The following is a 16,791-nucleotide window of genomic DNA, read 5'->3' on the forward strand; positions in this document are numbered from 1 at the left end:
TTGACAAAACATTTACGAAAAATTACAAAAATGTGACAAAAATGTGACAAAAAAATGACAATAATTTGATAAAAAATTAACGAAAAAAATACAAAAATGTGACATAAATGTGACAAAAATATGACAAAAAAATGACAATAATTTGATAAAAAATTAACGAAGAAATTACAAAAATGTGACAAAAAATTACCAAAAAAATTACAAAAATGTGACAAAATGTGACAATTTTTTTTACAAAAAATTACAAAAAAATTACAAAAAATTTACAAAATTCGACAAAAAAAATTACAAAAATTTGACAAAAAAAAAAAAGACAAAGGAACAAGATTAAATATGATTATAATGAATATTATAAATGTAAAGTCGACTAAATTCGTCTTAAATTTAGTCGACTAAATTTACTTGCAATTTTAGTCGACTAAAACTAGACTAAAATTGAAGATTTTTTTTGACTAAAACTAGACTTAAATCGAAATACATTTTCGTCAAAAGACTAAGACTAAAACTAAAATAAAATATGTTGCCAAAATTAATACTGGTGTTATGTGTAAATGCTCTTCATGGAACATTTTGTGTGAAGCTTAAAACTGATGATTGTATCGTTAAAAATCTGTATCTGTTTAGCTCAGGAAGGACTTGCATCAAAAGTCAATGTGATCTAGACCTAATAATTGATTATGTTTTGTAAATGTACATTGAATTGAACATGGGGTCGGCACTTATAAGCTTCAGCTGACTCCATTTTGAGCATCCACACGGTATGAATTTTGGAAGATAAGATGAATGTAAAATGTAAAAAAAAACTAGGGTTGGAGAGAGGGTCACCCTTATACAATGGTTGCCTCAGATCTAGACCACAGAAGGAGCAGTAATGAAACAGACTTTGCGTGCTGGCCCAGCTTCAGAACGAAGTTTAGATGGAGCTGAGGCAATTCTAACTCCTCTGATTAGAAATGGTTTTACTACAAGAACATGGCGATGAGAAGAGTCCCAGCCACCGTTGTGTACAACTTCTAGAGGGACTATAAAGAGCATCCAGACCAGCTCCATCACTGTGGTTCTTCTACAGAGGGAGTATAAAGACCAGCTCCATCACTGTGTGGTTCTTGATACAGTAGATCAACACACACACACACCCCTAACACCAAAACAACAACAGTTTTCCATAAATAAACCACACGTGCCTCAAGTGCCGCAACACCAGGTCTGATCTGAGTTTTAAGGAGACATTTCCATCGTGTGTCAGTCTTTACCTTCTGATGATGCTCCTTGTGCAGCCACAGCTCAGTCCAAAAGGAAGAAGCGCATTTTACAGGGAACAGAGCAACTTTTTTTTTCCCAATTCAGCCGCTCCAAGAATCCTGCAGCTGTAGCTCAAATGTTCCAATACGCTACAGTTTTCTTGCCACATAACTCTGTAACTCCTCCACAGCCGATATGACAGTTTCTGATCAGTTAAATCCTGTACATTTCGTAATTTTGCGCATTCGAACGGTGTCCAGCGCGAGCAGCAGCGGAGGGACAGTTTTATTTCTTTAATCTTTATTAGCATTGCGCTGCATCAGCATGTTACGCGTTTACAGGAGAACCCCCCCCCTCGCAAACCACCGCCTCCCGCAGGTCTGGGGAAAGTGTGTGGAAATGTGGTCATACCGCCTTTGCGATGCCCAATCCCGTCAGACCTTGGAAGCTAAGCAGGGAAGGGCCTGGTCGGTACTTGGATGGGAGACTGTTTGGTAACACCAGGAAGCCTAGCGAATGTAGTGAGTGAGTGGTTGGTGGTGGTCGGAGGGGCCGATGGCGCAGACTGGTTGCCTCGCTTCTGTCAGTCTACCCCAGGGCAGCTGTGGCTACAATAGTAGCTTACCACCACCGAGTATGGAGTGATTGAATAATGCAATGTAAAGCGTCTTTGAGTGTCCAGAAAAGCGCTATATAAAACCAAGGCATCATTATTATTATTATTAAAGCATGGTAAGGGGGCGGCACCACAACATCGCAATGCGAGTCTGTCCCCCCTCCTGTCCTGCCCACTTTTTGCGCCAGGTATGACACTGAAGATTACAAGGAGCTCCACCCGTCTGCGCAGTCGTCTGCTCTACAGCCTGAGCTGTGAACTACAAGATCTGGCCCTATGTCTTTCATGACGTATAAAGGTTTTAACCCTAAAATAAACATGATTCTTGTATTAGCTTCAAATGCTAATATGATTGCAACTGGAATACTGATCAAAAGCATCACTATTAGAATGTGCCCATCTATTTTCAGCACATGTTGTCCATTCAGCGTGCCCACAAATCCAAGCCTTCTAGCTACCTCTTTATCCATTCTTCCCCATAACCCGGAGTTTGTTTACCGGTCGGTGCTGAAGTTCACTCCCAGAGCAGAGAGGCAGTGCTTGGAGCTGCTCACAGTGTCCTGGTCCCTGGGGTCCTCGGGCGGCTGCAGAGGGGGCTTCTCCGGGGCCGGGGCACATGGCGAATGTCCCGGAAACACCCTGGAGGGAAACAGTTGACAAAGTTTCATCTTACTTTCTCATGAAAGCGCTTTCCTGGCACTACAGCAGTCAGACGGATGACAACTGTTTGTTTGGGAACATTTGGCAGCGGGATTAAACAGCTTTGGGCTATTTTTCAGCTGGGCTTATTAGGATCAGGAAAACATGCTGAAGAACAGACCATCCCTTATGTGCGGAGGGCTTTCCACCGAGGCTTTTGTAGGCTGACAATACAAGACAAAACAACAGCAATAATTGGCAACTGCAGACCCGAAGACGTTCCCATTTTGAAACGTAGACAGTAGCCATACTTTTTAATGCGATTTTTTGCCCAAAAACAATATTTAATGACACAATAGCAGAAGATAGATCCTCCTAAACATTAACCCCTTAACCCCCACCTGAACCGAGCACATTTTCTCTAGTTTGGCTTTACCCCAATCAAAAAGCTTCTGGAAAAAAGATGTGAAAATAGCGACAGAACTGAGACGAAAACAATGATGAAGATGTGACAACAAACGGACAAAAAATTGACAAAAAACTGAAAAAAATTGACAGAAATTTGACAAAAAAATGATGAAAAAATGTGACAGAAAGTGACACAAAAAAATGACAGAAAGTGACAAAAAATGGATGAAAAAATGATGAAAAAGTGGCAAAAATGTCACAAAAATTTGAAAAAAAATGGACATAAAAGGACAAAAAAATTATGAAAAAATTATGAAAAAGTGACACAAAAAAATGACAGAAAGTGACAAAAAAATGACGAAAAAAATGATGAAAAAGTGGCAAAAATGTCACAAAAAACGGACAAAAATTTGACAAAAAAATGTGACAGAAAGTGACACAAAAAAATTACGAAAAATTGACAAAAAATTGACAAAAAAAATATGAAAAAGTGGCAAAAATGTCACAAAAATTACAAAAAATTGACAAAAAAATGACGAAAAAATGATGAAAAAGTGGCAAAAATGTCACAAAAAACGGACAAAAAATTGACAAAAAATTGACAAAAAAATTGACAGAAATTTGACAAAAAAATGATGAAAAAATGTGACAGAAAGTGACACAAAAAATGACAGAAAGTGACACAAAACATTGACAAAAAAATTATGAAAAAGTGGCAAAAATGTCACAAAAATTGACAAAAAAATTAACAAAAAATGGAAAAAATTGAAAAATGATGAAAAAATGATGAACATGTGACAAAAAGTTACAAAAAATTTACTATTTGACAAAAAAATGACACTTTCTTTTTACAAAAATTAGTTGAAAACCCCCCCAAAAATGATGGAAAAAAAATCTGATGACGTAAGGAAAAAGATCCATTTAGATGAGTTTTGTAGATCTTAGCTTTCAAATGAGGCGTTACACTGGCCTACAGGATTTGGGTAAAGCTGAACTGGAGAAAATGCTCTCGGTTCAGGCGTGAGTTAAGAGGTTAACTAATTTTTAAATTGTGAAAACTTGGGTAAACAAAAACAAGGAATTGGGCCCAGAAATGTGTGCAAAACTTGGATATCAATGTTGTATTTTCACAGGCCTTAATTTTACATTTGCATTTTAAATGTATTTGTTTAATAATCATCCCATGAATAAAAGGATGTAGAAGAGCTTTGTTGTTTGGGGATAACAACACTATTGCAGCTTTTTGAGACTTTCTTTTGATTTGAAATGCGCCCGTGGCTCTTTTGATGTTGCAGAATACAGTCACTAATGCAGCGTATTTATAGCTTTCAGTTACAGAGCAACAAAGCAACAATAGAAACACATCCCATAATGAATCAGCGTATCAGTGAGCAGCCTGTCTTTTTATGTTTGTTCTTGGCATAGTATTTGCTTGGGTTAAAAGTCACCTGAAGTAGGGCTGCTCGATTATTGAAAAAATAATAATCACGATTATTTTTGTCATAATTGAAATCACGATTATTCAAACGATTATTTGTTGCCTTTAAAAAAATCCATCAAAAAAGTGACAAAAATCCATCAAAAAATGACAAAAATCCAGCAAAAAGTGACAAAAATCCAGCAAAAAAGTGACAAAAATCCAGCAAAAAAGTGTCAAAAATCCAGCAAAAAAAGACAAAAATCCTTAAAAAAAAAGTGACAAAAATCCATAAAAAAAAGACTACAATCCAGCAAAAAAAGACAAAAATCCAGCAAAAAAGTGACAAAAATCCAGCAAAAAAAAGACAACAATCCAGCAAAAATAGTGACAAAAATCCAGCAAAAAATGACACAAATCCAGCAAAAAATGACAAAAATCCAGCAAAAATAGTGACAAAAATCCAGCAAAAAATGACAAAAATCCAGCAAAAAAAAATTAAAATCGATTTTTTGCGATTATGCTAATTTTGTAATCGTTTACTGTTGTAATCAAAATTGTAATCGAATTTCGATTAATTGCACAGCCCTAACCTGAAGTAGTGGTTGAGGTCGAAGGCAGTGGCGGTGTGAGAGTCGGTGACGGCCACAGCGGTGCTCAGGTCGTGCGACACTTGCAGAAGGCAGTAGGAGGCAGGAGGAGGGAGCGAGGACGGAGGAGACGAGGACAGGTCATCGTCCTGAGGCCCAGAGTCCAGGTACGAGCACAGGTCAATGGAGGCGAGCGCTGAGCCGTCCGACAGAGAGCGCACAGCTGCACACAACTGTTAAGGGACATAGGGCGCTCCGTGTTTCTTTTCTTTCTTTTTTTTAGTTTAGTTTATTTCAGTCAGTATCTTCACACAGACACGATTGACTACAAAACATGAAAACACTGAAACAATGACTGAAAAGGGTTTTGGCTGAAGTGAAACACTGATCTAAAGCCAAACCCTATTGCAACTTAATAGCAACAGCAGTTTTACCGTCTGCAAGATGAGGACAAAATGATTATGTTTCTGTATCAATTAGTTACAAAATTAATTTGCACAAGTCACACATCGATCAATAATGTAATGTAAAGCCAAAATATAGTGCACACAGGAGAGTTTATATGTGAGTTAGCGCTAGTGCCTTATACTGTAACTACCAATTACATTAGATTTGAACATTTTTTTGAAAGCGTTTAAGGATGTTGAGTTTTTGAAGGTGTCATTCAGACTATTCCAGACGTTTCCTCCTCTGACTGAGACACATCTGGCTTTGGTGTTTGTTAAATGCACTTTTCTGATAGATATGAGTTTCTCTGAGATTATAGCCAGTCTCTCTGAGTTTAAACCTTTCTTGTTTACATTCAAGAAGCTTATGGTTATGCACCTCATACATAACAGCTGTGCCAAGATCAACTAAGTCGTGTAGTTTTAGTATTGGTAATTTAATGAACAAAGGATTTGTTGGGGCAAAATAATCTGCACATCTGACTATTCTGACCGCTTTTTTTTGTAGGATAAAAACGGGTTGGATTGCACTTTTATAACTATTCCCCCAGAGTACCACACCATAATTTAGGTTTGGAAGAATGAGAGCATTGTATAATAAATGGAGTGATTTTTGATTTTACACAATATGCCAATTATTTTTGATACTTTTGATTTCACATAATTTACATTTCAACTTCAAGGAAGACTCACTAACGCAAAGAAAAAAATGAATGTATGTGTCTTTATAGCAATTTTTGACAAGGGTATTTTTGTAGCTTAGCCTCATGAAGATCAAGTACAACACTGGAATATATATCATAGAAAGAGTTCACCAAGAGTGTTATATTATAATTAATAACTCTCTGTTTCTCCTTTGGAAATACTGAGCACCGTGAGCAAGTCCTTTTCTTAAACAGGCCTAAAGCGCTCTGTGGCCTCCTCTCTTTGCTCACCACAACACACTGATGCCTCGCTAAGTCCTTTAGTCCTCAGACCTGCACAAAACAGGAGCATTCGCACAAAACTATTTGATGTAATTAGATATTTACATTCCTGGACCTTTTTCTCAGACATGCAAACTAGGGCTGTGCAATTAATCGAAATTCGATTACGATTTCGATTACAACAGGAAACGATTACAAAAATAGCATAATCGCAAAAAATCGATTCTAATTTTTTTTTTTCAATTTTTTTTAATTTTTTCTTCAAATGTTTTTTTTTTCAAATTTTTTTTCACATTTTTTTTTCAAATTTATAATTTTTGGATTTTTGTCACTTTTTTGCTGGATTTTTGTCACTTTTTTGCTGGATTTTTGTCACTTTTTTGCTGGATTTTTGTCACTATTTTTGCTGGATTTTTGTACTTTTTTGCTGGATTTTTGTCACTTTTTTTGCTGGATTTTTGTCACTTTTTTTGATGGATTTTTGTCACTTTTTTTGCTGGATTTTTGTCTTTTTTCTGCTGGATTTTTGTCTTTTTTTATGGATTTTTCTCACTTTTTTTGATGGATTTTTTTAAAGGCAACAAATAATCGTTTGAATAATCGTGATTTCAATTATGACAAAAATAATCGTGATTATTATTTTTTCAATAATCGAGCAGCCCTAATGCAAACACATATATAGTGAAAAAGGTGACAGTTCACGGGACGGCGGCAGAACACGCGGTTTGAGGGCATTTTTTAACAGAACACGTAGATTCTATGATTAATTAACTCAAACAATCCACTTTTTTGTAGTGCATATGATGGACAACTATATTAATTCAACACTAAACTTTCTTTTTGTTTTAGAACTGTAGTTCTAATGGCTTCAGTTTCACCACAGAGTGAACAGAGTAAAGGGTTTGTACATACTGTGGAATTCAAAATCAGGGTCTGTCCATCAGAAGATACTGTCTTTCTTAATTATATTAAAAAAATAATCAAATATTGTTACATTTAGATTTTTAAAGCAGCACTAAGTAACTTATTTACCTTAATAAACCCTCCCCGTAGTCCCTGTGGGGGTAATACAAGTGTTTATGGGATGATTGGAGGGTCTTTCATCTCCCCCTGGTGTCTCTGACCAGAAAACCATGTTTGCAACTTGACTGTCCCCGGTCCGGAGAAAGCAAAACACACTAATGTAATCACGAAGAAGAAGCTAACATGCTAACGGGCAAAGCTAACTGCGGGCTAACCTCACTTTAAACAGTATTTACAGCCAGGTTTGAGTGAAAAAAATATTTCCATTGTATAATTGGATGCACAGTAACCCTCTCTCCCTTCGCCTTTCCTGTCAGCGTAGTATTTACTCTCCAAGACAGTTAATACGTTAAAAAATAACAACTTGCTACGACACCTGCAGTTGCGCTTATGGCCTCTAGGGGGAAGAGTTACTTAGTACTGCTTTAAATAAAGATTTTAAACTTGTATTGACTATTTATAGAAATATAACATACACTGCAGAATATGCCACCCTATGCCATACTAACTAAAATGGTATCTGTTTTTTCTGGCTACAGTGGGCGACTAAAAGCTTACATATGGTTTGGCAGATTGAATAGTTGCAAGTCTCTTTGGACACGTTCAGTTTTAGTAAACTTGTCAACGTTCACATCTCTAATCAGCAGAAACCACGTCAGAACCACCCAATGACCACACCTGGAGAGGTCAGCCCTCTCCTCACTGACCACACGGTCCACCTGGAGAAAAAAATATCTCCAGAAATCAACAACACTCTGGATAACGAGGAAATGAGGCCCTATGTCAAAACAAAAGACACTGTACTGAACGATAGATTGATGTGTGTCTATTTATCAAAAACTATATATCAACAAACTTAGATAGTGCACTTTATCATATAGTAGCAAAAGGATACAGATGAACCCGCTGGAGGTGAGTGAGAACAGAGTTTCTTTGCAGACACAGTGATGAACAGGCTCGTCGCTCTGTTGAACTCTGAAACAGGACAGGACTTCAGGCTGCTCCTCCGTCCGCCGCCACTGAAGCTGCAGAATCCACTCGGTGTTTATCAAAAGGCAGCAGCGACCGCACGCCCAGGACAGAACGCTGAGAGACAGGAGCTCGGAGGCACCTGGGAGACCAAAGTCAGAATGAAAGATGGAAAACGTGTCAAAAGTTGGCCTCGTACAGTGGGTCCATGCTTTGAAATACTCACTCTGGTCTGCCTCTCTGACCGCCTGCAGCAGCTTTTCAGACGAATATTCACAGAGAGCTGAGAGGGAGTCGGGACCATCAGATACGTCCAAAAGTTTCAGCTCAAACTTTGATCCCACGGCCAGGAGCCTGCGGGCGCCTCTGGGACCGGTGCTGCCGTGGACACCCCCCTCCTCCCATTGGAAACTGCACGGAAGAAAGATTGATTTCACATTTATGAAGTCTTTAAAACTACTTTCAGGTAAGAACATATCTCAGTGTGGAAAAACGGTGGCCTGTTCCTTTAATTGCACAACTGCGTCTCCAGGAGGTGGGGGCGTTCCTAGGAGGACTCAGGCAAACCTATCCCTAAAATGGCCGCCATCAGAGTTTTTAAAGATTACTCAGAAATACGTGAATGTGTCAAGGCAACACATATATATTTAAATCACAATAGTACAAAGGAACATATTACAAAGAACATAGTACAAGGAATATAGGAACACATCATGCACACGTACACACAACGTTTATGATTTAACATTATCCTATTGTAGTAACTTGATCAATCGTACATTTTGATTTGCCTCACTGGCAAAAGAGAACCTGTTAAACTTCAAGCACAACTACAAAGCAAGTAACAAAAGGCGATCATTAATATATTTCTTTGCCAAACATTATTAATATTACCAAAAGTCACTAGTTTCATGTTAACCTCTTACCACCCGCCAAAACCAAATGCATTCTCTCCTCTTTGCCATTGTCGTCACTTTTTATTTCCCTTATGTGTTTTTGTCACTTTTTTGTTACTTTTCTGCTGGATTTTGTCTTTTTTGCTGGATTTTTGTCTTTTTTCTGCTTGATTTTTGGGTTTTTTCTGCCTTTTTTTGTCATTTTTTGCTGTTTTTTTTGTCTTTTTTTTGCTGGATTTTTGTCTTTTTTTTGCTGTAATTTTGTCACTTTTTCTGCTGTATTTTTGTCACTTTTTTGCTGTAATTTTGTCACTTTTTTGCTGCCCTTTTGTCACCTTTTTGTTGAGTTTTTGTCATTTTTTTCTGTATTTTTGTCTTTTTTTCCCTTTTTAGTCATTTTTTGCTGCAATTTTGTCATTTTTTCTGCTGTATTTTTGTCACTTTTTTGTTACTTTTCTGCTGGATTTTGTCTTTTTTGCTGGATTTTTGTCTTTTTTCTGCTTGATTTTTGGGTTTTTTCTGCCTTTTTTTGTCATTTTTTGCTGTTTTTTTTGTCCTTTTTTTGCTGGATTTTTGTCTTTTTTTTGCTGTAATTTTGTCACTTTTTTGCTGTAATTTTGTCACTTTTTTGCTGCCCTTTTGTCACCTTTTTGTTGAGTTTTTGTCATTTTTTTCTGTATTTTTGTCTTTTTTTCCCTTTTTAGTCATTTTTTGCTGCAATTTTGTCATTTTTTCTGCTGTATTTTTGTCACTTTTTTGTTGGATTTTTGTCACTTTTTTGCTGTATTTTTGTCACTTTTTTGCTGGATTTTTGTCACTTTTTTGCTGTATTTTTGTCACTTTTCTGCTGTATTTTTGTCACTTTTTCGGCTGTATTTTTGTCACTTTTTTTTGCTGTATTTTTGTCACTTTTTTTGCTGTATTTTTGTCACTTTTTTGCTGTATTTTTGTCACTTTTTTGCTGTATTTTTGTCACTTTTTTTTGCTGTACTTTTGTCACTTTTTTGCTGTATTTTTGTCACTTTTTTTTGCTGTATTTTTGTCACTTTTTTGCTGTATTTTTGTCACTTTTTTGCTGTATTTTTGTCACTTTTTCTGCTGTAATTTTGTCTTTTTTTTGCTGTATTTTTGTCACTTTTTTGCTGTATTTTTGTCATTTTTTTGCTGTGATTTTGTCACTTTTTTGCTGTATTTTTGTCACTTTTTCTGCTGTATTTTTGTCATTTTTTTGCTGTATTTTTGTCACTTTTTTGCTGTGATTTTGTCACTTTTTTTGCTGTATTTTTGTCACTTTTTTGCTGTAATTTTGTCACTTTTTCTGCTGTATTTTTGTCACTTTATCTGCTTTATTTTTGTCACTTTTTTGCTGTATTTTTGTCACTTTTTTTGCTGTATTTTTGTCACTTTTTTTGCTGTATTTTTGTCACTTTTTTTGCTGTATTTTTGTCACTTTTTTGCTGTATTTTTGTCACTTTTTTGCTGTATTTTTGTCACTTTTTTGTTGTAATTTTGTCACTTTTTTGCTGTATTTTTGTCACTTTTTTGCTGTATTTTTGTCACTTTTTTGCTGTATTTTTGTCACTTTTTCTGCTGTATTTTTGTCACTTTTTTGCTGTATTTTCGTCACTTTTTCTGCTGTATTTTTGTCACTTTTTTGCTGTATTTTTGTCACTTTTTTGCTGTATTTTTGTCACTTTTTCTGCTGTATTTTTGCCTTTTTTTGCTGGATTTTTGTCACTTTTTTTGCTGTATTTTTGTCACTTTTTTTGCTGTATTTTTGTCACTTTTTTGCTGTATTTTTGTCACTTTTTTCTGTATTTTTGTCACTTTTTCTGCTGTATTTTTGTCACTTTTTCTGCTGTATTTTTGTCACTTTTTCTGCTGTATTTTTGTCACTTTTTTGCTGTATTTTTGTCACTTTTTTGCTGTATTTTTGTCACTTTTTTGCTGTATTTTTGTCACTTTTTTGCTGTATTTTTGTCACTTTTTTGCTGTATTTTTGTCACTTTTTTGCTGTATTTTTGTCACTTTTTCTGCTGTATTTTTGTCACTTTTTTGCTGTATTTTTGTCACTTTTTTGCTGTATTTTTGTCACTTTTTTGCTGTATTTTTGTCACTTTTTTGCTGTATTTTTGTCACTTTTTTGCTGTATTTTTGTCACTTTTTTGCTGTATTTTTGTCACTTTTTTGCTGTATTTTTGTCACTTTTCTGCTGTATTTTTGTCACTTTTTTGCTGTATTTTTGTCACTTTTTTGCTGTATTTTTGTCACTTTTTTGCTGTATTTTTGTCACTTTTCTGCTGTATTTTTGTCACTTTTCTGCTGTATTTTTGTCACTTTTTTGCTGTATTTTTGTCACTTTTTTGCTGTATTTTTGTCACTTTTTTGCTGTATTTTTGTCACTTTTTTGCTGTATTTTTGTCACTTTTTTGCTGTATTTTTGTCACTTTTTTGCTGTATTTTTGTCACTTTTCTGCTGTATTTTTGTCACTTTTTCTGCTGTATTTTTGTCACTTTTTCTGCTGTATTTTTGTCACTTTTTTGCTGTATTTTTGTCACTTTTTTGCTGTATTTTTGTCACTTTTTTGCTGTATTTTTGTCACTTTTTTGCTGTATTTTTGTCACTTTTTTGCTGTATTTTTGTCACTTTTTTGCTGTATTTTTGTCACTTTTCTGCTGTATTTTTGTCACTTTTTCTGCTGTATTTTTGTCACTTTTTTGCTGTATTTTTGTCACTTTTCTGCTGTACTTTTGTCTTTTTTTTGCTGTATTTTTGTCACTTTTTCTGCTGTATTTTTGTCACTTTTTTGCTGTATTTTTGTCACTTTTTGCTGTATTTTTGTCTTTTTTTCTACTGTATTTTTGTCACTTTTTTGCTGTATTTTTGTCACTTTTTTGCTGTATTTTTGTCACTTTTTTGCTGTATTTTTGTCACTTTTTTGCTGTATTTTTGTCACTTTTTTGTTGTATTTTTGTCACTTTTTTGCTGTATTTTTGTCACTTTTTTGTTGTATTTTTGTCACTTTTTTGCTGTAATTTTGTCACTTTTTTGCTGCCCTTTTGTCACCTTTTTGTTGAGTTTTTGTCATTTTTTGTCATGTTTATTTTCTTCTTTTGAAAACAGAGCATCCAGAGCATCTATCTTCCCCATTCTATTATGATATAATCACTGTGCTGTAAAATAAAGCTAAAGCATAACACAAACAGAAGACATTTTGACATTTGAGGTTTTGTTTTTGTGCTCACTTTCCCCATTATTACTCACTCTCTGAAGCGTCCCTCCACTCGCACCGGCCTGGCCTCTCTGTTCGCGGGGTCCCAGAGCTCCAGAGTCCCGCTCTGACCGACACATCCGAGCAGAGAAGCCCCGGGAGCGAGCTCTGCCCTGAGGATGTCCCCCGTCCGAGCACCAAGCGGGGTTTCGGGGATCACCGCCACCTCCAGGGCGCCCCTCCGGAGCTCAGCCGCGGACATTTTCGGCTCGGTTTGTGAGGCTCAAAGTGACCGGCGAAGACACATGGTGGTGAAACAAAGACGCGGAGGGATTTAAAGCCAAAGAAAAGGTCAAAAGTGAAGCATTTTTCAGACTTCTTCCCCTTCTGGAGGAGACGGTCACATGTGCTGTCAGCTGACCGCAGATAACAAAGGAAACTTAATCGAAAACCGATGTCGTTGATCGTTAAGGATAATGTTAGCATAAATGTTATTAGCTATTTTAACATATTGCTGTTTCTACAAATAATTGCTATAGCAGTAGTATTTTTTGCCCAACATGCTAGCGAATGATTAGCAACTGCGATTAGCTTACAGGTATCATAATGCAAACGAAGTCTTCTGGCTACTGAAAGATGCGGTGTTGAAACTTTCAGCGTGTATGAAAGTGCTGTTTAACCCCTTAACTCCCACCTGAACCGAGCACAGTTTCTCCAGTTTGGCTTTACCCCAATCCAAAAGCTTCAGGAAAAAAGGTGTGAAAATAGCGACAAAACTGAGACGAAAACAATGATGGAAATGTGAGAAAAAAGTGAGAAAACATTGACAAAAAAGTGACGAAAAATTGATGAAAAAGTGGCAAAAATGTCACAAGAAATTGACCAAAAAATGACAAAAATGTGACAAAAAAATGTGACAAAAAAGTGACAAAAAATTGGACAAAAAAATGACAAAAATTTGGCAAAAAATGACAAAAAATGGGACGCAAAAATGACAAAAAAAAACGGACAAAAAAGTGACAAAAATGTGCCAAAAAATGACAAAAATGTGACAAAAATATGACAAAAAATGACAAAAAATTGATTTAAAAAATGACGAAAAAATGAAAAAAAAAGACAAAAATTTGACCAAAAAAATGACAAAAATTTGACAAGAAATGACAAAAAATGACCAAAAAAATGAGAAAAATGTGACAAAACATGACAAAAATTTGATAAAAAAAATTACGAAAAAATGACAAAAATATGATAAAAATTGGACAAAAAAAATTACAAAAATTTGGCAAAAAATTACAAAAAATTGATTAAGAAAAATGAAAAAAAAAATGATAAAAATTTGACCAAAAAAATTAGAAAATATTTGACAAAAAAATGACAAAAATGTGACCAAAAAATGACAGAAATGTGACAAAAATGTGACAAAAAATGACAAAAATTTTGTTCAAAAATGACGAAAAAAAGACCAAAATTTGACAAAAAATGACAAGAAAAAAAGACAAAAATGTGATAAAAAATTGACGAAAAAATTACAAAAATGTGACAAGAAATGACAAGAAAAAAAGACAAAAAAGTTACAAAAATGATTTGAATACCCAACAAAAAAAATGATGGAAAAAAAAAATCTGATGACGTGAGAAAAAAGATCCTCTCAGTTCAGGCGGGAGTTAAAAGGTTAAATTATGTAACGTGTTTTTTTTTTTCTGTTACGGAAAGCTGTGTCTTGCGTTACCATGGAGATCAATGTCAGTTTTAGTTAACCGATTTGTCGATTAATATTTGTTTTCAACTATTCTTTGATTTATGTCCAGTACTTTTGCATAATACTTGAGACAAAATATTTGAAAAAAATAAAATAAAAAATATTTGTACGATCTCTGTTTTCTTCTACTTTTGCCTTAAACGGGGGCGGTCGCTGATTGGCTGCTCCTCCTCTGTGTACAGTAAAGTTAGCTCCCTCTGATGCTAAATGCTAACACCAGAGGTTGTGTCTAAATCTGATAAAATAACCCCTATTTAACCGCGTTTTCCCGCTTCGTTTTTGGATTTACAGTCTGCCCTACCCGTCCGTTTTATCACAATGGCCCTCGACAGAAGATGGAAGTAGTTTTTAATCTGGTCTCATTCACCTTGTCTAAAGTTGTACAGTTTTCTGGACTTGATCAAAACAGGAATGTCCTGAAAACTAAAAAGATGGAGGAGAAAGCTTTAGAAGTCTACGGTACGTGACACTGAATTATCATCAGATTATCTTTATCTTAATTTATGTATTCGTGATAATGAGCTTTTTTGGGGGGGTGAAGCCACACAATTCAACATATTTCTATCACTAAGTCAATAGAGTTTAGAATAGCCAAGCAAGAGAAACTGACAACATTTGTTTTTATATATAAATTGGTTTAGGCAAAGTTCTAGTACTTCCTCTTTATTATCTACATGTAATATCTTACTTCCTCTAGTAGATCCCTGAATGTTTTTAATCAAATAGCTTGTAGCCCAGGTCTTTAGGCCAAGACCCACAAAAGTGATATTTTTCCTTGCGTTGTTGCTGTGTTGTGTCACCTTTTGTATGTTTTTTTTTTCTTTCTTTTTTTTTCTTTTTTGTGACATTTTTGTTGAATTTTTGTCCTATTTTTGTTGAATTTTAGTCACTCTTTGGTTGAGTTTTTGTCACATTTTTGTTGAATTTTTGTCAAATTTTAGTTGAATTATTGTCATATTTTTGTTGAATTTTTGTCAAATTTTAGTTGAATTATTGTCATATTTTTGTTGAATTTTTGTTGAATTTTAGTCACTCTTTGGTTGAGTTTTTGTCACATTTTTGTTGAATTTTTGTCACATTTTTGTTGAATTTTTGTTACATTTTTGTTGAATTTTTGTCACATTTTTGTTGAATTTTTGTCACATTTTGTTGAATTTTTGTCACATTTTTGTTGAATTTTTGTCATATTTTTGTTGAATTTTGGTCATATTTTTGTTGAATTTTTGTCACATTTTTGTTGAATTTTTGTCACTTTTTGGTTGAGTTTTTTGTCACTTGTTGTTGAATTTGTGTCTTTTTTTGTTGAGTTTTTGTCATATTTTTGTTGAATTTTTGTTGAATTTTTGTTGAATTTTTGTCACTCTTTGGTTGAGTTTTTGTCACATTTTTGTTGAATTTTTGTCATATTTTTGTCACATTTTTGTAGATTTTTTTTTTTTTTTTTTGTCACATTTTTGTTGAATTTTTGTTGAATTTTAGTCACTCTTTGGTTGAGTTTTTGTCACATTTTTGTTGAATTTTTGTCACATTTTTGTTGAATTTTTGTCACATTTTTGTTGAATTTTTGTCACATTTTTGTTGAATTTGTGTCTTTTTTTGTAGAGTTTTTGTCACCTTTTTGTTGTTTTTTTGTTGATTTTTTGTCATATTTTTGTCACATTTTTGTTGAATTTTTGTTGAATTTTTGTTGAATTTTTGTTGAATTTTTGTTGAATTTTTGTCACTCTTTGGTTGAGTTTTTGTCACATTTTTGTTGAATTTTTGTCATATTTTTGTCACATTTTTGTAGAATTTTTTTTATTTTTTTGTCACTCTTTGGTTGAGTTTTTGTCATATTTTTGTTGAATTTTTGTCACTCTTTGGTTGAGTTTTTGTCACATTTTGTTGCGTTTACATCCTTGTTTTCTGCTCATTTTTTGTGGCTCTTTTGGTGCTTTTTTTCCCCAAGAAGCTTTTTGATTAGGGTAAAGCCAAACTGGAGAAAATGGGATCCGTTCAGGTGGAAGTTAAGAGGTTAATAAGAAACAATCTAACATATCAAATCCCCGAAAACTTACTTTATTAGAAAAAGGACATTTTGAGAATAGATGGACATGAAGTTTTCTGATGCTCTTTCCTATAGCATTGCTAAAGTTTGGAATTATGAAGGTTTTAACGGCCATATCTTTAGTGTAGCATTTTGGCCTCATCATGGAACTGCCCATTCAGAATGAGGTCATTCTCCTACAACCTTTCCCCTGCTATTACTGTAACGACTCATACATGGTCAGTCAGTCTCAGGAATGACACAGACAGACCGGATTTAGAACTTCTCGCCACACAGCATGTTTGGATGGTGATAATTATGTTGTTTTTCTTCACCCAGATGTGATCCGCTCCATCCGGGACCCAGAGAAGCCTAACACGCTGGAGGAGCTGGAGGTGGTGACAGAGGAGTGTGTGGAGGTCCGGGAGCTCGGGGACGAAGAGTATCTCATCATCATCAAGTTCTCCCCCACCGTCCCGCACTGCTCCCTGGCTACTCTCATAGGTGCGTCCCTGCTACACGATGTATATCACCAAATTATCTTCTTCATTCTTTATTCCACACATTAAGAATATCACAAAGACCATCTAAAGAACATAGAGTCCGCCCCATTCTCTCTCGG

At 35.0% G+C, this 16,791-nt stretch overlaps 1 protein-coding gene across 1 annotated transcript in view; it reads right to left on the reverse strand.

The window, feature by feature from the left end:
• LOC306982587 (spatacsin-like) overlaps nt 1-12,789 on the reverse strand; it is a gene marked incomplete at its 3' end in the record, with an annotated part of 28,416 nt that extends 15,627 nt beyond the window's left edge. The window contains exons 1-5 of the mRNA XM_079583052.1: nt 12,438-12,789; nt 8,503-8,687; nt 8,203-8,418; nt 4,916-5,135; nt 2,357-2,497 (exon numbers count right to left, since the gene is read on the reverse strand). Of these exons, the coding sequence (XP_079439178.1) occupies nt 2,357-2,497; nt 4,916-5,135; nt 8,203-8,418; nt 8,503-8,687; nt 12,438-12,646 (971 nt within the window). The remainder of the gene's footprint in view (nt 1-2,356; nt 2,498-4,915; nt 5,136-8,202; nt 8,419-8,502; nt 8,688-12,437) is intronic.
• Nucleotides 12,790-16,791: the final 4,002 nt, after the last annotated feature.

Source organism: Gobius niger (assembly GCF_951799975.1).
Source record: "Gobius niger genome assembly, contig: SCAFFOLD_98, whole genome shotgun sequence".
In the NCBI taxonomy this organism is placed as follows: domain Eukaryota; kingdom Metazoa; phylum Chordata; class Actinopteri; order Gobiiformes; family Gobiidae; genus Gobius; species Gobius niger.